This window comes from Diospyros lotus, chromosome 5 (assembly GCF_014633365.1).
Source record: "Diospyros lotus cultivar Yz01 chromosome 5, ASM1463336v1, whole genome shotgun sequence".
In the NCBI taxonomy this organism is placed as follows: domain Eukaryota; kingdom Viridiplantae; phylum Streptophyta; class Magnoliopsida; order Ericales; family Ebenaceae; genus Diospyros; species Diospyros lotus.
This window is the reverse complement of record NC_068342.1, coordinates 5970124-5990292: the sequence shown is the minus strand read 5'-3', so window position 1 is coordinate 5990292 and position 20169 is coordinate 5970124. Positions and strand designations below refer to the sequence as shown.

Genomic DNA, 20169 nt, shown 5'->3' with positions numbered 1-20169 from the left:
TAATAAGAAAATCCATGTCATTCGAGTACAATCATCAATAAAAGAAATAAACAATAGAGCCCCAGAACAGTTTGGTATTCTAGAGGGTCCACAAACATCTAAATGAACCAAAGAAAAAGGTTTAGAAGACATCTTATTACTGACGAGATAGGACACACGGTGATGTTTAGATACCACACATACACATCACACTGAAATACACTAGGATCTAGGGTCCTAAATAATGAAGGGAACATGGTTTTGAGAAGAGTGAAAGGAGGATGGCCAAGCTTGTAGTGCTGTAGCCAAATGTGAGCAGCAGGATTGGAGGTGGACTGAGATGAGCAAGCAACTTTTGGCAGCTGATTTCCACTAGGACCACCACCCTTTTTCACCAAAAATATAGCCCATTCTGTTATCTAGCAGCACCAATCATCTTCCCTGTTTTCATGGCCTGAAATTCACACATGTGAGGAGAGAAAATTGCATGGCAATTCAAATCCTTAGTTAATTGATGGATGGACACAAGGTTGGTGGACATGTTTGGCACATGAAGCATTGGTTTGATGGTAAGGTTTGGGCTAATGGTGACCTCACCCTGTCCTTTAATGGAAACATAAGTGCCATTGGCTATTGTGATCTGTTTTGAGGTGACAATAAGCTCATAAGTGTCAAAAACGTTAGGATCAAGGGTCATATGGTCAGTGGCTCCTGAATTTAGGATCCAAATGTCATTATTATCAATTTTGGAGGCTGAAAAAGAGGTAGAATGTAGACAATTACCTTGCTGGGCAAAACAGTAGCTTCCATCCAGAATTGACTTGAGGAAGGCCTTAAGTTTGTTGATTTCTTCAACATCTAACTGAGTAAGATCAGAACTAGGAATTGGTTCTGTCTTATCAGTTATTTCTCCTTCCTTATGCTCCTTGCTGGATAGATAGGCCTGATTCTTTAATGCCATGCTTTTAAAGCCTCCAACCCTACTTAAGATAGCCTCTTTTCCATGAAGTTTGAAGCATGTTTCTCGGGTGTGCCTAGGTTTCTTATAGTAGGTGCACCATAGCCCCTCTCAGTTGGTGTTCTTAGCTTCTGATTTTCCCATTCCAAGTCGTGCTCCTTCCCTCTTGTTTGTCATCATAGTTGAACCCTCTGTCCCTAGTTCATTAAGCATGGCTCCTCTTCGGTTCTCCTCACTTCTAACAATGGAAAAAACCTCATTAAGAGAAGGTAATTTCTCCCTGCCAAAACTCTGTATCCTCACCTGATCAAGCTATGTATTAAGGCCAGCTAGAAACTCCACAATCTAGCCCCTTTCAAATATTCGGCTAAGGGTGGCAGCATCTGTATTGTACACCATTTTTATATCTTGGTAGTGATCTAGCTCCAACCATAACCCGTTCATCTTATTATAGTATTCTGTTACAGTCAAAAAAGCCTTCCAAGTACTACTAATCTTTGTCTTTATTTCAAAGATTACAAAGGCATCTCATACCTTAGAGTAGGTTTGTTTTACAGTGTCCCAAATTTCCTTTGTTGAAACTAGAAACATATAATTTTTACTGACCTCAGGTTGCATGGCATTCCAAAGCCATGACATAATGAGAGAGTCATCTATATCCCACGCCAAAAAACCAGGATTAGTGGTCTTTGGTGGAGAAGCAGTTAGATGGCAGATCTTCCCTTGGCCTTTGAGAAAAAGTTATAACCAGCTGAGCCCATTGCAAATAGTTCCTACCATCTAGATGGTAGTAATGATGCATCCCTGGTAATTCTCCAACTCCGACTGCAGCTCCAGTACCGGCATTGGTCGTCTGATCAACTGGTGTTGATTCTTCAGTTGTTACGCATGGTGTAACTTTTGAGATCTCTGACATGCTCACCTTGGCAATTGAGTGAACCAATGGATAGCAATGAAGGTGTACGGGAAAGAAGAGAGGAAACAGAGGCGTGCAATGAAGGCACGTTAGGAAAAGAGGAAATAGAGGCTTGCAATGACGACACATTAGGGTTTAGGAGCAATAGGGAAGCTCTGATACCACGTAGAAATTGAATAATTCCTTCATACACAACATATGTACAGTGCAGTCCTCTTATAGAGGAGAAAGTATACAATGTAGGAAACAAATAAACCTAGGAAAGGAAAGATACATATGCACAAGATTTAGGAAACTTTCCTAAGACTGGATTAGGAAGATATCCTAATCCGGTTATAGATACTACTAAGAAAGGTAAGCTGTAGATCTCCAATTTTCCCTTGATAATTCTCACGAGATCCAACACTACTATTTGTTATGTACCTTGTGTTGAAGCCTGAAACTCTAAGAAATCATCTGCTGGCAACCATTATATAACCATTTTTCTTGGAAAGTAGCATTTCTTTATGCTCCTTCAGTCTTCATTTTGATTGCAATGCTGTCAGAGAGTTTCATATACAACACATCCCATTGATTTTTAATGGTCATCTCCTATTGCTAATCCATGTTGGATTGACCATTGCATTTCTGCTACTCTGCTTCCTGGAGACTCCTGTCAAATCTTGCATTCCAGAGAGAAAAAATGTCATTGAAGAATTTCCAATTGCTTATTTCCTTTCATTTTTCATTAAGGCCTTAATCCTTCACATGGTCTCAGTCTTCAGCCTGTTGAAAATGCATTGTCTTTAACCAACACAATATGTACCTTATAAGCACTAACAAATGCAACCTACCTTCTTGGACCTATTTAAGTAATCAAGATTTGCCATGAGGATATAGTAAATGTCTTCATATCTGTCAACTTTTTCATTTCCTTTCCATTTGTTTCTTGTCTGGATTGGAACTACAGAAACTCAATTGTAATTCTTACACTTCCATTTGCTCCCCCGGTGTCAATAACTCAAATTTATGGTCCTGAGTAGCATATGAATGATCGATCAAATTTTGCTACTTTTATGCATAAGGAGAACATTGTATTACTGCCTTTAAATATTTGCAGAACAAACTAGATAGCACCTTTGCTGCTTATTTCTGGTGCATATGTTTCTTTAGGTGTTTCTTTTAACATTTAGAAAATTTGAAGTATGCCGTATTTATTATACTTTTGACAAGAGAACTAACAATTTAGCAACAATATGACATTTTCATTTTTGCAGATTCATGATGTGTACGATACTATTTACGAGACTTGTGGTCAGTATTGGCCATACATACATCACTATATTTTTCTTGCAATAGTTTTGACACAGATCACTATGATTGGTCTATTTGGACTGAAGTCGAAGCCCTCTGCCTCATTTGCTACAATTCCACTACTCATTTTCACTCTAATGTTCAATGAGTATTGCAAGATTCGTTTCCTTCCTACATTTTCCCATTATTCAGTCAAGGTAATTGAACCTTAAATCTTTTATCTTCAATTAATTGATCAGGTTCCAACTTGCAAGTATAAATGTCTAAATCACTCCTTGATGGGAGATAGTTTAAACTTTCCTCAAGTATTCTGAACTGTTTTATGCTGACAACTTTAGTGGTAATGACTCTAGAAGGCTTATGGAACCTTGCAATATATTTATGTGGATACCTCCTCATATATCCTATAGAAAAATTTGTCAAGACCCTAGCTGTAACTAATGTTTCCTTTGAAAATAGAAATGGAATTGAGGGAGAAATGGGAAGAAATGGAGGAGAGACAGACAGAATAATAGGGGAAACCGAGAGAAATGAGAGAGAAGTAGACAGAAAGTAGGGAGAAAGAGAGAAATAAGGGAGAAACTAGAATTCTAAAATATTCATTCAATTCTTATGTGATTCTCGGAACTGTGCATAGTCTTATATATAAAGCTATATGACAGTAACTTAGTAGCAGTTACCTTTACACCACTACTTCTCCATTACTCCATAACTGTAAATTAATTGTAAATAATACACAATTACTTTTAAAACATAACTATAAATAACAAGTAATAAATATATTACAATATAACTGCCTAATTTACTTGGGGTCGTGATATTCCCTCCCCCTTAAAGGATTTCTTGTCACCAAGAAATCACAGCAACGACCACTGTTCTTTATCCAATTTCAGCTTTCACTATATGCTTCATCCTTCTTAAACCGTTCTTTCCAAAGATTTCACTGGAAATGCCTAAAAGATTAGCAAAGTCTATTACCAATTGAGGATGAATTTTAACTTATTTTTCCTTCTTCTCGCTAGCTTTATCTAGTAAATCCCCAATTACTAGCTTTGCATTGACATCAAGTATTGGAAGGGTACCTATTCTTGGCTTGAAATCTTCAAAATCTAAAGTTGGTGTAATAGTAACCTTCTCCAACTTCACAACATCTTTTACCTCCTAATGCAGTATAGGTAATTTATCAACTTCTTGTAGACTAGAGGTCTTAGGGAGGATTCTAGCTCCTATTGGAATCGGTTCTGCAGTAGGTTTTGAATAAAGATCTACTAGTATACTAAACTAAAACTTCTTTGAAATCAAATCCATTAAGTCATTCATCTTTTTATTGAATTCTTCCTTGAATACTTTCTCCAGCGACTGCATTGTCTCAAGAGTTCCTTCGCCCATCGTTTCCTCAGTCAAATTCTATTGACTTCACTCTGAACAGCAATTGAAACTGCTTCCAATAATTTGTAACTGCCTCTGAGACCGTTTCTAGAAAACCTTCTTGTACTGCTTGCCTTCAAAATCTGATTAGAAACACCTAGATCCAACCAAAGAATCAGACTGCTCTGATACCAAATGTCAAGACTCTAGCCCTAATTAATGTTTCCTTTGAAGATAGAAATGGAATTGAGGGAAGAAATGAGGGAGAGACAGATAGAAAAGGGGGAAACCGAGAGAAATGAAGGAGAAATAGAAAGTAGGGAGAAACTAGAATTCTGAAATATTCATTCAATTTTGATGCGATTCCCAAAATTGTGTACAACCTTATATATAAAGCTATATGGTAGTTACTTAGTAGCAGTTACCGCTACACCACTATTTTTCCATTACTCCATAACTGTAAATTAATTGTAAATAATATTCAATTAATTTTAAAATATAACTGTAAATAACAACTAATAAATAATACTAACAACATAATTTCCTAATTCACTTGGGGTTGTGAAAAAATGTGATGGCCTAGGGAACTTTAGTTGTTTAATTTACAAAGTTTGATAATAGTTTAACAATAAAGCACCTTGTTTCTTTAATATATTCTACACGCACTGGATTTTATACAGCATCTAGAGTTATTAATTTTGTTGTGTTATAACATACATTGAGTTTTGACAACCAAAGTTCAAAGATTGGAATCAAGCTCTCTCTCTCTCTCTCTCTCTCTCTCTCTTTGTGCTTAGTTTCATCCAATTATAACAGGCTTTGACACTAGAATGCCTTCTGGTTTCCTACCTGGCTGCCTTTATTTTCTTCATTCTTATTCTCAATCACTGTCTTATATACCCATTTTTCCTCCCATATTTATTAATATAATTTTTTGTTCATGTTGAGTAGGTATCTTATTGAATCGTTGCCAAAAGGTAATTGGAGTACTTACATATATTAGCTGATATTCTAAATGCACCGAGTTACCAACCTGCCAATTCAGGCCACTGGTGGTGGGGCAAATTTGATGCATTCATTTGGTTCCAACAAATTATTTATTAGTTATCTGAAATTAAAATTTGACCTAGGCAACTAGCATGTAAAGCATGTATAAGGGAAGGAAGAGCCTTTACTTTGATAATGTTTTTTGTCCCTTTCATGACATTTCGATGATCTAGATAATTCTGTCCACAAATGCCATAGTAATGTGGAAAAAGGTACCTCTGTTTTGTTTACCCATCATTTTTTAATATATTTGCAACTAAAATGTGCTTCTCAAACGTAGTTCGAGTATGCTTAACTTAGTTGATGATAAAACCTTTGGTTGCCAGTTGAATTCTAGGTTGCCCTCCTTTCAATTGACTCTTCTTCAGCTTGTTACTGCTTTACAGCTCGGGCACCAGATCAGACTAGGGAAGAATGCTTCTCATGTTCTACTTGAAATGTGAATTTATGTGTGGGGGGAGTGGGGCTCGAAAAGTTTTTAAGTTACATATCCCACTAATTTCTGAATCAAATGTACAGCATTATCTAGGAATTGTCTTTCTGTTCAGGACGCAATGAGAAATGATGAACTTGATGAGATGTGCGGTTCAATGGAATCCAACTACCAGAATGCACTGGATGCATATTGCCCTCCTTGCCTGCGGCAAGTGAATTTCTCAGCGGAAGGATCAAGCTCGACACAGCCACTAATATCTTGACACATGATCCACCAATCCTCTCTCCTGTTCTCTTTTTGTTTGGGACATCCTCTCACGAGAGTTCCTCGCCGATGTTTCCTCTGTTTTGTTCTTTTAGTCATTCAATTCATTGTTGTATCTTCCTGTTATCTCCAAATGACAAACGGCTGCGAGCTGCCACTTGTTGGAAAATAAAATATGTATGCTTGATGGGTCCGTCCAGGCTACTTCATGAAGCAAGGAACTTGCATTCTATATACAGTACAGTAGAGTTGATCACAATGGTTCGTGTGAAGCCATCTGCAGCTGGCCACTGCTTAATTTAGAGTTTTTGGTGGGATTTCTGTTGCTCAAGAGAGCTTCCAAACTGATCCTTATTGGTGACTTGTTTTGAACATAATTTACTGCTGGAGGCTTGACAGAGTTATTTGTTTTCTATTTCAGTTTTGGTTTTCATCTTATATATATATTGTCCATGAGGATCAATCAATCTGCGTGCGTAAGTGTGGCTTCTAATTCTTGTTCTCCCTTTGCAGATTTGGCAAAAGAAAGTGGAAAGAAATGCTTTATCTTAGTAGGTTGATGTACGTGCTTCACAAAATTAAGAAAAGTTTAGGAGCATAAGAAACAAAATCACTGAATCAAAGTGTGTTTGTAACAAAGATTTTTCGATAAGTAGTAAAATATTATGTGTTAATCTACATTTATTTTGGGTAATTTATCAAATTGCATTTAATTATTTTAATTTTAAAACATATTTAAAAAAATAATACAATTTGTAAATTATTTATAAAAATATTCCAAACTGTTCTAAGTTATCGCCTATAGTTTGAAAATTTTAGCAAGGAGGAACTTGTGTCTGGTCATTTGTGCAACTTCTCACTAGTGAGGAACTTTGTGCATATATATCATAGAGTTAACATTATCCTAATAACTAATATAATCTATTTTTGCAAAAGCTTGCATGGAGGCATTTTATAGATTTCAAAAAGTTTGTTTTCCAATAATTTTTCAGTCCTTGGAGTATTTTTGTAATTTTCATAAATTTAAGGGACCTGTTTTTTATTTTCAGAGATTTAAGCGTCATCTTTCTTAATTTCTTAAAAATTAGGGGTTCAGAGAGTTGGTAATAGAAAACTTTTTAACAGTCCAAGTGCAAAGACTTAAATCTTCTTTAACTGGGTCGGGTCAATTGGGTTATTTGTTTGTGAAACGAGGGGCTTAAACAACCCTTTGCTTATTTGTTGTACTCTTACTTGGACTTCATTTAGCTATGTGGTTTGACCAGCTAGTTATGTAGCTTATAGCATTTATTTTTACTTGTTTGGCAATATTACATAACTTAAAAGTTATGTAGTTTAAGAGGTTGTTTGGCTTAACCTTTTTTTCAATAGTTTTTAAGTTATTTAACTTTTAAATTAAAAGTTAGATAGTATTTAAGGTGATAATATATTTAGATAAATATACTTTTAAGTTGTTAATTATTAGTTATATATTTAATTTAAAATATATATATATATATACACACGCAGTGAGTGATAGGGACAGAGGAGATGAATGTGGGGGTAGGGGTGAGCAAGAGTTCGGTTTAATCGAACTAATCGAACCGAATCGACAGGTTCGGCCGGTTCGGTTTGATTTTTTATAAAAAACGATTCGGTTCAGTTACCTATTACTCAAATTTGGTTATTTAGTTCGATTCAGTTATTTTAATAATAATAACCGAAAAATCGAACCGGTCTTGCACCATTAAACACCCCTCCCTGGGGCGGGGGGAATTGAACCATGCCCCATGTACCTGATAGGTGAGAGCCAACCCTCACCCCCCATTCCTTACCCGATAGGCGAGAGTCACCCCCTTCCCTTCCGTCCGATTTCTAATCGAGCCCTAACCTCCATCATTCGCTGTCGCTATCGGCTTCTGTTCTCCGCTTTCGACCTTCTTTTCCTTCATGTGCCGTATTTTCTTCGTTCATTCCTCTCTTTCTCTCTCGTCATTTTGAAACCTTAATCCTAAACCTAATCGTCGGAAATAACTTTTGTTATCGTCGTCGCTGCGCCCATTCATCCATTCTCGAGAGTGAGCGATTCCCTAACCCTAACCTTAACTTGTTTCTTCTTTGTTTTGCCGACTACGACGAGTTGACGACAAAGAGTGAGTTCTCTGTTTCAGAATAGTTTTCCTTTCTTGTTCATTTGTTCATTAGATTCAGTTAGGTTTTTGTATGGTTTTTCATTTTTCAGGACACTATTACAACATTACTTCTTACTTCATTCAAAATGGCTTCAACGTCTTCATCTTGTAATGTAAGTAAAATCCTATATGATTTGATTTTCTACAAGTTTTATTGGCAAACTGAAATTGTTTTTAAAAAAGAAATTGAGGTTAAAAAAGAATGTAAGATATTAATTAGATCATCATATCAGTTTCATTTATGATTGTGTTTGGATTTGTCTAAATTAGATTATCTCTTAATTACATCAGGTTTATTTGTGTTTTCAATTTAAGACTAATTTGTTAGATTTAACTCTTGTTTGTTTGTGTTTTGGATTTAATTAATTTTGGAGCCGATATTCATGATCTATTTTAGCTGTTGTGATTTCCTTTGTGCTCTTGAATTTAGATCCATTGGTCTGTGTTCTGGATTTATTGTCTGTGTTTAGGGTTCATTGTCTTGTTTGTCTGTGATTTGGATTTATTGTTTGGATTTCTTCTTATTTTGAGCGTATGGCAGTATGCCATATAACCAACAATCGAAAGACATTGTTTCAATTTTTACTAATAATTAAAGATATTATAAGATTTGAATTGGTTTTTATGCCATTTTTTTGACTGTGAGGATATGTTCAGTTTTGTTTTGGTATGATTTTTATGCCATTTTTTTATAGGAAGATAGCAGTAGCAGGTTTCATTGTTCATTTTTTTGTATGGGTTCATTTTTTTGTAGGAAGATAGCAGCAGGTTTCATTGGCCAGCAGGTTTTGTTTTTGTATGGTTTTTTCGGTTTGGTTATAGAAAATCCAAATTTTGTTATTTCGGTTAGTGTATTAGTCCAGTCGGTTCAGTTATAGGCCTAGGTTCGGTTCGATTCGGTTAGTTAAATTTCGTCGGTTAGGTTCGATTATAACCGAATGCACACCCCTAGGTGGGGGCGATGGCCAACGGGAAGTGACTGGTGGAGGTGACGACAGCTTGTGGCAGTAATGGTAGAACAGAAGCAACGAATCTAGAACTAGATAAGACGATTGCATGACCCACCAACATAAGACTGCTTGCGATTGCCCAGCTGGACAACGATGAAGGCGATTATGGAGGAAGGGCGACAGTGACAGTGGCAGTAATGGTAGAAGAGAGCTTTTGGAGAAGATGATGGGAAAAAATAGCTTATGGGAAGAAGATGTAACGGTAATAGCAGGGACATGCATGTAAATATGGAAAATATTTTAGGACAAAATGATATTTTTCTCGATCAACTCTCCAACGTTTTTTGCCAAAGCTGGGTCACGCGTGTAAATATGGAAAATATTTGAGGGCAAAATAGTATTTTTCTCGATCAACTCTCTAGCATTTTTTGCCAAAACTGGGGGCACCAGCTTCTGTCAAACACAGTTATAATAGCTTTAAAATTATATAACTTTTAAGCTATTAATTGTTACCAAATACTTAACCATAAAAAGTTATATAACTTTAAGGTTGCTTATGCAACTTATAAGTGATCAAACCGCTAAGCCAAACAACCTTTAAACGCTAATATGATAGTGTTTGAAAAAAGTTTATGATCACCAACTTTAACAAAAACGCTATCATCAGTTTATTGTATTGACAAAATCATTTACTATTTTGTCTTATAATATTTATATCTCTTGTCCTTACTATCTCTTCTCTCATTTATCCTTCGCATTTCCCATCGTCACCCCTTCTCTATTATCGCGATCGTCGTCGCCTAGCTCCATCATCACAAGCTGCATCCTCTTGGTGGGTCTCCTCCTTGATCGCACCATCGTCATCTCTATTTCTAAATTTACCGTTGCATCTCCTACCGCCTACTTTAGCTCCTCTTACCATCTTTCCTGTGCTGTTGCCCATTTCTTCTTTTGTTGCCGGTCACTTTCTTCACTATATATATATATATATAACACATATGATAATTTTGTATATAACATATTTAACATATAATATATATTAATTTTAATAAAATATTATATTAATATATATTTTTAATAATTATATATAATTTATTAATAGTAAAATTTTATTAATTAGATATTAATTTATAATTTTTTATTAAAAATTAATATTTTTTATATTTTTTATTATTTAATAACATATTTATTTTTTTTATCAAATTCTAATATTATATCAATTCTTTCAAAATAAACATATAATTATTAATTAATAACTTAAAAATATATTTATTTAAACACATTTTAAATGTTATCCCACTTACAAACTTTATACCGCTTAAAAATTACACAATTTGCCATTCAAAACGCATACCCAAAGTACGCATAACCTCTCCGGAGTTGCGTTGTGTTTCTCTCAAGCCAATATAAACCCTAGCCGGAGCTGCCCGGAGGCGTCGACGAGACTTTCTAAGATCACGGGTAGGTAGTTAATGAAGATAAACCAGCAGCGAAAGGGATTCTCACCTGATTAATCGCCGACGATGCACCGGTCAGTCTTCTTTCTTCTTCACTAATTGTTACTCGGTGATGATGCGAAACCCTTTCTTTGATCGGTATTTTATGGGCTCATAGGACCCCTGTGAATTTACTTCAACTCGTACAACGCCCAACTATTGATGGCATCTGAATATTCCATGCTTAATTGCAAAAGCTTGGATGCCCTCTCCGGTGGTTGGCCCTCTCCCGTTCATTTTCCAGATTTGATGTCCTTCTGAAACCTTCTTCGGCCGTTATAGATATTCATGTTACCTCTTGTTTATGCTTTTGACTTAAATTATTGCTTTTGCAGTCAGCTAAAATTACTTGTATTGGCTGACACCATAATTGCTCATTCTCTTACTAGTGCTTTAACTGAGAATCTCAGGGCCAGACCTATAGTGAGGCCCGTGAGGGGGTTGTCTCAGGGCCCATAAATTTTGTCACTTTTGGGGGCCATAAATTTTTTCCAAGCCCACCCCCAATCAGCGCCTTCTGCAAACCCTACTCCGTCTCTGGCTTTCTTGCCCTCGCTGCTTCGCGGCTCGCCCTCGCCCTCGCCCTCGCTTGACGCTTGCTCGCTCTCGCTCGCGGCTCGCCCTCGCCTCTCAGTCGGTAGCTGGGGAGGTCGCATCTATGGCTACTGGCTCTGGCTCTCTAACTCTTGTTCTCGCTGGGTGACTGGATCGCACGCCTCTCTGCATTGCCATTGGGACACTTTGGTTCAATCTTTTGAGGTTTGGTTCCATCTTTGGTGTTGTGTTCTGTTCGGGTTCAAATTCAATACCAGTGACAAAAAAATCTTTTGGTTCAATCTTTGGTGTTGTGTTCTTGTTCTTGGCGGGCAGGCAGTGGCCATTGGCCAGTGGGCATCCCTTCATACTCTAGAGACTAAGAGACTAGGTAAGTTAATTTATTTGATTATGTTCTATTTAATGTGTATTTTTATTTTGTTTTGACTAATTTAACACCTATAATGAGTTTAGAAATTATGACTTTAAAATGTTATTTGACTACTTCATTTAGTTAGGGATTGTCCTGGCTGAATTGTGTTAATTGTGATTGAATATTTGTTAATTGTGATTGAATATTTGAATTGTCCATGCTAAAATTGTTACATTTTCGATTTTATTCTTTGACATGAGATGAATATTTATTTATTTTTTTGATGTTTTATTATTAAAAAAATAAAATTTAAATGTCCATTACGATTCAAGGGCCCATTTTTACATTTGACTTAGGGCCTCAAAATCTCAGGTACGGCCCTGACTGAGATATATGGCATTGATATGTAAGTGCGAATATTGGATTTGGTTTTGTAGGTTAACATGGGAATGCCACGATCTCCATTTTCTACGCTGAGGAACTTCTTACCTGCTTTAGCTCCATGAAGCTTGTAACTCTCCCTCTCTCTCTCTCTCTCTCTCTATTTATATATATATATATATATATCTGCTTCCATCCATGTAGAAGGCGCAATGTTCTTGCAAAGAATTACATGCCTTTGTGTGTGGTTCCATTCTGTGTCAGTCATGGTTGTGTATATGTATGCGTCCATGAAAGTGTGCATTGGATTGATTCCGTTTCCTTTTTGCAGACATGTCTAAGCAAAGGTGGAGGTTTTCATTTCCCACCCTGCTACATAATCGATGTGTGTGGGATCCTGGTCTTACTTGACTGTCCCCTGGACCTTTCTGCTCTCGCAATCTTTGCTCCTATTCTTACTGATATATCCAATGATTCTGAGCCTGGGGACCAAAAGAGACAGAAAAGGGAGAAAGCCCTTGATGCAAAAGTTTTGGTGCAGTCAGAGCCTTGTTACAAGAATGTTAATAATTTACACCTGTGGGATAGTGCTTTCGTTAATGTTGTTTTGATCTCAAGCCCTATGGGTATGCTGGGGTTGCCATTTCTAACTCGCACCAAGGCTTTTTCTGCTAAGGTGAAAGAATTTGCAAAATTTGCTTCTCTTTTATAATTTAGCTTTATGTGGGGTTCTATTTCAACTTACTCTTCAGAGGAGATTAATTTCTTTGTTTTGTTTGGTTGCTTCAATTGGGTTAGATTTATGCTACTGAAGCAGCGGCACGACTTGGGGGCCTTATGATGGCAGATCTTGTGGCGATGCATACGGAACTGAGACAGTTTTATGGGCCTGAAGATTGTAGTTTTCCTCAATGGATGAAATGGGAACAGCTTGAAGTGCTTCCATCAGTACTGAAAGAGAGAATTTTGGCCAAAGATGGATCTGATATCAGTAGTTGGATGCCTCTGTATAGGTAATGATATTTCACATCTCATATAAAAGACCACACACAACTTTCTTCGTTTGTTTATTTGTAGTTCTGTAAACATTCTTACAGTTCTACTTACCATATTTATATACTATTATTTTCTGGCCGAGATACACTTGACATTCTTGAAAGAAATTCTGTAATCATAGATTTGGTCAGTGCATCCGTGTAATGTTTGAGTGCATGAGCCATTATCCTATTGGTCACTTCCTTTTCTACCCCCTTAAGGGATAATCTTGACCCACCTTGCATAATTGGAAACAGGCTCTTTGCAAAAAATGGGGGCGGAGAGGCTGCATAAAAATATGACCTTCTCTTGACTCCCAATGCAGGGAGCCTCATTTTAGATTTATATAGCAACAATAACCCTAAGAAGCCCGGCGCGGGGGGGGGGTGTTACTGTGGTTCGATTTATTTGAAGTCTACATCCACTCCTCTGGCTTCACTAGAGAATTTCAATCCAAAAAGACTTGGAAACACAAGTAGAAATTCATATTACAAAATCAATAGACTTGAACACTAGAAATCATAGGTCTGTAAACATAGATTTACAACCCACAAGTGAATACACTGACTCAATGACAATAAGTAATTGTCAAAAGAGTAAAAGAGAAAAAGTAATCACTATAAGTAATTAAAACTCTATGAATGCTTGAGTGAATGTACTTCCAAAAAGTTCCTTTTTGCTGAAAGTGGTCTGTCCTTATAAAATTTTGAAAATACTGGAAAACAACCCAGCTGTTCAGAAAATTTACTACACAGAAAATGGAAAATTAGCAAACTTGATGAAATACAAAATTTTCCAAATAGAAAATGGAGGTTTGGAAAATGCAGTTTTCCAAAATTGAACTAAACTTGGACAACACCTAAAATGAGTTTTCTAAGTTTTCCTTATTAATTTGGAAATATGGAAATGTGATTTTCTTAAAATTTTTCACAAATCATCTCCATCTCCTTTCTAACACTAGTTACACAAAAGAAATTAAAACACCTCTATCTTTTTCGAACATATGTCGCAATTTTTTCAATTGGAAATTACTTTTTGGTATTTCTAATAGTTGAACGCTTTTTTAAAATTTTCTATGGAAGATGGAAACAAGAAATTATATAGAAAATTGGAGATCATTTTCTACAACTAAACAGCCCCTAGCTGTTAATAGACATTTGAACCACCTGCAAATAAGTCAGAGCTAACCATTAGATTCATGGACAACTTTTTTGACAGTTATAGTGAAACTTTTGGCTGTCTTGGTTTAAATATAAGAAATCCGTCAACTGATTCTTCGTATATATAACAAAAAGCTGAGAACTATTAAAACTTCAGTTGGCTGTTATATTGTAAACAGTTGACAGTTTTCCTCGTATGAAAAGCTGTTGTTAAAACTCTGTCAAACATTTTATGCTTGAAGATTTTTGTTTTGCTATGTAATTGGAACTTATGCTTGAAATTTTGTTTTGCTATGTTAAAAATGATAGCATCTTTTTAACAAAAAGAAATTGCTATAGAACATTCCAACAAATCTAAAGGTTTTCATTTTGAAGGGAGAAGACTCAAATTTCTTTAAGGATATATCAAAGACATGGAAATTTCAATCAAATTCATTTACTAATATTCCAAATCTTATTTAAATTTTGTTACATCAAAATCAAACTTGGTTCACACCTTTGCATTGTAGATACCCCTTTTTAAATTATTCCATTCTTATTGTGTTGTAATTAAAGAAAATAATTTCTTATAAATCCGATATAAGTTCACAGGAGTTGCACGTGTTATAATTTTTTTTTGCAGCTTCCTTTTTCTAGTTTTTTGAATTGAAGAGTTGGAGCAGGCTGGAACTGCTGGTTAAGCCTTATTTAGAGATGTCTGTCTCTTGTTCTCATTTATTGATCTTGATCGGTATGGAAAATGTATGTGTATGAGAGATGTAATGAAGGGTGTTTCTCAGTGCAGGTGATGTGAAGGATTGTATGCAGATGGTTCAGACTTTGAAATATGCTGAAGAAACCTGCTACAATGGCACATTGATCTTAAAAGCATTCAGCTCTGGTCTAGAAATAGGTGCATGCAATTGGACTATAAGTTCTCCAAAAGGAAGCATTGCATGCCTTTCCAGCTCCATTTTTGTATCTTCTCATGCAAAGAGTTTTGATTACCATGCTCTCCAAGGATATGATATAATTTTGTATACTGATTTCTCACTGCTTGACATCGTGGAAGATACTGATGGCAATAATTGTTCTGTGACAACTGCAAACAAATTTTCAGCTATCAGGTACTGTCGCTTCTCACACTGTTGACAAATATCAAGTAGGTTTCTGTGCATACCCTTTGAAAGTATGCTTGCCTTAGCTGAGGAATTAATATATTATTACAGGCTTTATTTTTAGTTTGTCACGAATTTAATGCTTTACCCTTTCACTTTAATTTTTTGTTGCAGAGATGATAGCAAGAACCAGGATATAGTTGCTGGGTTGCTGCTTGACAATGATGAGAATTTGGAGGAGTTGGAGAAATTAGCTTTTATATCTTCCTGCGCCATTGATTCTGTTAAAGCTAGAGGTTCAGTCCTTATTCCAATGGGACGACTTGGAATTTTACTGCAGCTTTTGGAGAATATTTCATGTTCTCTAGATTCTTTAAATCTTAAGGTAATATTTTCATTCTCTTTACAAAAACTTTTGTTGTAATTATAAATTGGCTATCGCAAACTCTGGTATCCTTGCTTTCAGAGAGTGATTTAAAACTTCTGCCTTGAATCCTCAAAACTGAAGATAAAAATTTTACAAATTTGAGTAGGGGCTGATATAATGTTATGCAATCTAGTTTAGGAACACAGTTTGACGCCTTAGTTGCTGAGCATATCAGTTAAGGCAGTTTTATCTTGGTGATTCTTTTATATTTAAAAAAAAAACTGCAGAAAGACATCCGTTTATCTTTTACACTCTCAATACTCAATGCTACTGTTACATGTTCCTGATGTAGTTGATATGAATAATATATACATTTTAAATATTTTATTTTAAATTATCATCACTTTATCCATTATTTAGATATTTCTGCTTAAATTAGCAAATCAGAGAAATCACAGTTCCACAAATATCATATATACGACATGCATGGTACTATTGCTCGTCTTTTTACTTTATTTTTTTAAAAAAGAAAATGCTAGCTTTTTTATGCAGTGGCTTTATTTTAAATGTTTATTCCCATACACATTTCTATATGTACACTTGTTTTGCATGTTGGAGGTTGCCTATTACATGAGTTTCTTTGTGTTGGCCACGCACATGCAATGCACTTGTTTCAGCAATGTTTCAAGATATATTTAAGGTGAATGAGTTGCTTTCTTAAGATACCAAAATTTGTCATTGTTAAAGATGCCTAACAGAGGTGGTGCCTAGGAAGGTCCAAACAAAAAGTCTCCCTGAAGTATCCAAATAATGAATACAGCAACATGCCAAGTTTTTATCCCACTAATTCAAATTATGAATATATATTTTTAAATTAAAAGGAAGTCCAGTCCACACTGCACGAGGCTCCCTGCTTTTCAAGGTTCAGGGAAGAGTTGTATCTGTGTGCAGCCTTACGAGCTGGTTTCACAACTCAAACCTGGTACTTGTCTCTCAAAAAGGAGCAACCTTAATGTTGCTATCAAGATTTACTCTCATGAATGTTTATTTTAATGCTGGGTAATTTTATTTTTTATTGGGACACCATAAAAAAGTGTGCAACATGCTTCTAGGAGTATGGGTGCCCAGCATGCATTAAAAACACACTCTTCCATAAGATTGTCCTGTTTGTTAGCAATTAGCATGCATCACTTCTTGAACTGCTGTGCTTTAAAATTCTTCTTAACTAGTGGCTTAAAATGCCAAATGATGGATAAATAACAAATGAGAATATAAATAAATCTAGGGGAATGCCAGTACATGTTGCCATATGTCCCGTTGCGCTTCTTAATTGTGCATCTGCTATCTTTTGCATGGAGTGCTGGTGATTGCCTAGGTTGTAATATGCATAACTACATGGGTGATGTTATTATTTTTACACCTAGGCAACTTAGTTGTTTCTAATGAAGAACATATTGGCCAAGTTAATCACTCACAATTTGGATTAGAGAGCAGTGAGACACTTGGGTAACCTGTAGGCATGGCATGGAAAATAATGGCTTAAAGAAGATATAATTATGTATAAAGATGAGTGTGAGCTATAATCCATGTAGCCTACTCCACCAGTCCACCTAGTAAAGATTAGGCTTGACATGGTTTTATTGTTGGTGCTAGCAATCAGACACTTTGATGAGTCCTAGAAAATCCATGATTAGAAACTTAGCAAAAGGAAAAGAAGAAGAAGATTTATTTTGAGCTTTTGATTTCTTTCAAGTCCTAACCTGCACGTTACTAACACTAACCCATTATCTAAATAATTGATTGGATGTTAGGTGCTTATATTCATGATTTCTTCTGTAAGATCTATTTTGAGCTTTGATTTCTCCCAAGTCCTAACCTGTAAGTTACTAACTCTAACCCATTAACTAAATAATTGATTGGATGTTAGGTGCCCATATTCATGATTTCTTCTGTAGCAGAAGAATTACTAGCATTCTCAAATATTATTCCAGAATGGTTATGCAAACAACGGCAAGAAAAGGTATTTTTTTTTTTTTTTTTGTAGAAAGTATTATCTTAGGTCATAATGTGTACAAGCTGTTTATACTTCACTTTGATTGTTCTTGCAGCTGTACTCTGGTCAGCCATTGTTTGCTCATATCGACCTTTTAAAAGAAAAAAAGCTTCATTTATTTCCTGCAGTTCATTCGGATAAATTACTGTAAGATGTTTATTTCCTTCTCAGATGCAACTGTGTCTTTGCTCGTACAGCTCTCCAATCTTCTGTGAAAGAAGAATTCTATTAAAAACAGTTATTCTAATTTATGTGCCAGAAAATAAATATATTTGAAAACCAACCCCTGATAGTTTGCCGTGGTGATTGAAATTCAGTTAATGCAAGCTGTTGCCTCATTTGTCCTTTCTTCTTTATCCATTGAGAAAGTAAGAACTTGTGTCTCTTTGCAGAAAAATGTGGCAGGAACCATGCATTGTGTTCTGCTCACACTGGAGCCTGCGGCTTGGACCTGTTGTTCATTTGCTTCGCCGTTGGTCTGGGGATCAAAATTCTTTACTTGTCATGGAGGTGTTTGTAGTCTTTTTTAATGTTTTCCTGATATTGTCTAGCAGCATCATATCCTATTATTTTGTTTATGAACATTAAACTTGTGTTAGATTGGACTTTCTTCTCACTAACAGAAGGGCTCATATGCAATCTGCAGAAAGGAGTAGATGCTGATTTGGCTCTCTTACCTTTCAAGCCAATGGCAATGAAGATCCTGCAATGCTCATTTCTTTGTGGAATGAGGTATGAGTTTGTTTTCAATTTCTCTCTCATCCCTCTTCCAGAAAAATATAAATATGTTATCTAATAGTGAATGTGAATTGAGTAGATAGATTATGGGGAAATCCAGATATGGTATCACTGTGTACTGCCAAAGCTATGGCATTGTTTGAAGATTAGGATCATGAGATGTTAAGCAAGCATGATTTTATATGTCAATTGATGATGAACTGTTTTGGGGAATGGCTAAATTTATAATCATTCTCAATTTCAACAGTCTGACTCATACCTCTCTATTTGGGCCGCCCTTTGGGTGCTACTAACACCTTCCTCCTATTTGAGTCAGATCAAGTGCTCGCATGAACTGAAATGAAAGAAGGTTCAATGTGAACTTAACTGTTCCCTTTTCCTTCTTTACTAAGTTTATGATTAAGGCCTTGTGGAAATGGAACTAGTCTGCTCGACTAAATTCTGGAACAACCCTTTCCACTAATTGTTAGATTTTTTCACCTTTTTGTTTGTAGGATGCAGAAAGTTCAACCTTTGTTGAAGATGTTACAACCAAAACTTGTATTGGTAAGCTGTGAAATTTACTTTAACACAGCTATCGTTCTTTTCTAATGCAAATTAGACTTGGAATCTCCTACTCCTATGCAATCTTTTTCTTTTACCCTAATTTGCTTTCCTGTTCATGCTAGTTCCCTGAAAATCTGAGGCGGTGTTTTGAGTTTTCATGCACAAGTTCAACATCCTTCATTCAATACTCGGAATACGAAACAGTACGAATCCCAAGCTTGAAGTTCACTCGAGACTTGGAAATTGCAGCGGACTTGGCTTGCAACCTCCAGTGGACAAAGTTGGAACAGGATAATATCAATATAGCAAGGCTAAAGGGAGAGTTATTTGTGGAACACAGCAAACACAGGTTACTTGGAAAAGAGCAACTAGTCTCTTCACCCCCTAAACACTTGACCCACTGGGGTTCGGTTAATATGCAAAATCTTATGACAGCGTTGCAGAAGATGGGGATTAATGCTTCTGTTGAACAAGGCTCGAATAATTCCAAATCAGAATACAAGGTACATGTTGAGCCCAATAAGGCCTTAATTGAGGTTGAAGCTGGACGTACCGTTATTAGCTCAACTGATGAGAAATTGGCTGCGTCCATTTTCGGAGCCATCACCAGTTGTTTGGAGGGCATTTAACAGAAGAGGCATTCCTTTTAACTCTTGTGTTGACTTGTTCCCCCTTTTTCGGCGACCTGGATTATGGGCAAATGTCATACAAGGAAGGATGTTTCTCTGACTGGAGCATTTTTGGTTCTTTGCTCTTATTTTCCAGTACTTGTTACTTCTTGTCGATGGTTAGGCAGGAAACAGAAAAGCTCGATACTGTACAGCTACAATTTCTAGTTAACAGTCCAATATCTGTAATTTTGTTGGGGGCGAGGGTGTCCTATATGTAATGTATTGCTTGTGAAATTCCCGAGTATTTGAGCAAATCTTGATGAAATTGGTGTAGGATTGATTCGTATTTCACAGTGTTAGGTGAAAATTGGAGCATCAATTATCAGTAGAATTGAA

At 36.1% G+C, this 20169-nt stretch overlaps 2 protein-coding genes across 5 annotated transcripts in view; both read left to right on the top strand.

The window, feature by feature from the left end:
- The window catches only part of LOC127802611 (CSC1-like protein At3g54510), a 29445-nt gene extending 22637 nt beyond the window's left edge, over positions 1–6808 (top strand). The window contains exons 9-10 of the mRNA XM_052338523.1: positions 3110–3343; positions 6110–6808. Of these exons, the coding sequence (XP_052194483.1) occupies positions 3110–3343; positions 6110–6259 (384 nt within the window). The 3' untranslated portion in view covers positions 6260–6808. The remainder of the gene's footprint in view (positions 1–3109; positions 3344–6109) is intronic.
- Positions 6809–10718: 3910 nt separating this feature from the next.
- On the top strand, positions 10719–20119 carry LOC127801764 (uncharacterized). Of its 4 annotated transcripts, XM_052337154.1 has the most exons (14): positions 10719–10913; positions 11289–11637; positions 11749–11803; positions 12223–12296; positions 12498–12842; positions 12965–13179; positions 15141–15467; positions 15633–15843; positions 17753–17845; positions 17934–18025; positions 18271–18388; positions 18525–18610; positions 19111–19162; positions 19285–20119. In XM_052337154.1, exons 4-14 carry the CDS (start codon positions 12288–12290, stop codon positions 19789–19791), a joined length of 2055 nt encoding a protein of 684 aa, XP_052193114.1. In that variant the 5' UTR covers positions 10719–10913; positions 11289–11637; positions 11749–11803; positions 12223–12287; the 3' UTR covers positions 19792–20119. The 4 variants fall into 4 exon arrangements, with proteins under 4 accessions (XP_052193114.1, XP_052193115.1, XP_052193113.1 ...); XM_052337155.1 differs by having other exon boundaries at positions 11289–11803; positions 12221–12296; XM_052337153.1 differs by having other exon boundaries at positions 11268–11803.
- Positions 20120–20169: the final 50 nt, after the last annotated feature.

What these genes read in the sequence shown, in the direction of transcription:
- LOC127801764 (XM_052337156.1), top strand. An exon ending in CCAAGGCTTTTTCTGCTAAG is followed by an intron (nt 12,843 to 12,964) that starts GTGAAAGAATTT and finishes CAATTGGGTTAG; the next exon opens with ATTTATGCTACTGAAGCAGC. An exon ending in ATTCTTTACTTGTCATGGAG is followed by an intron (nt 18,389 to 18,524) that starts GTGTTTGTAGTC and finishes TGCAATCTGCAG; the next exon opens with AAAGGAGTAGATGCTGATTT.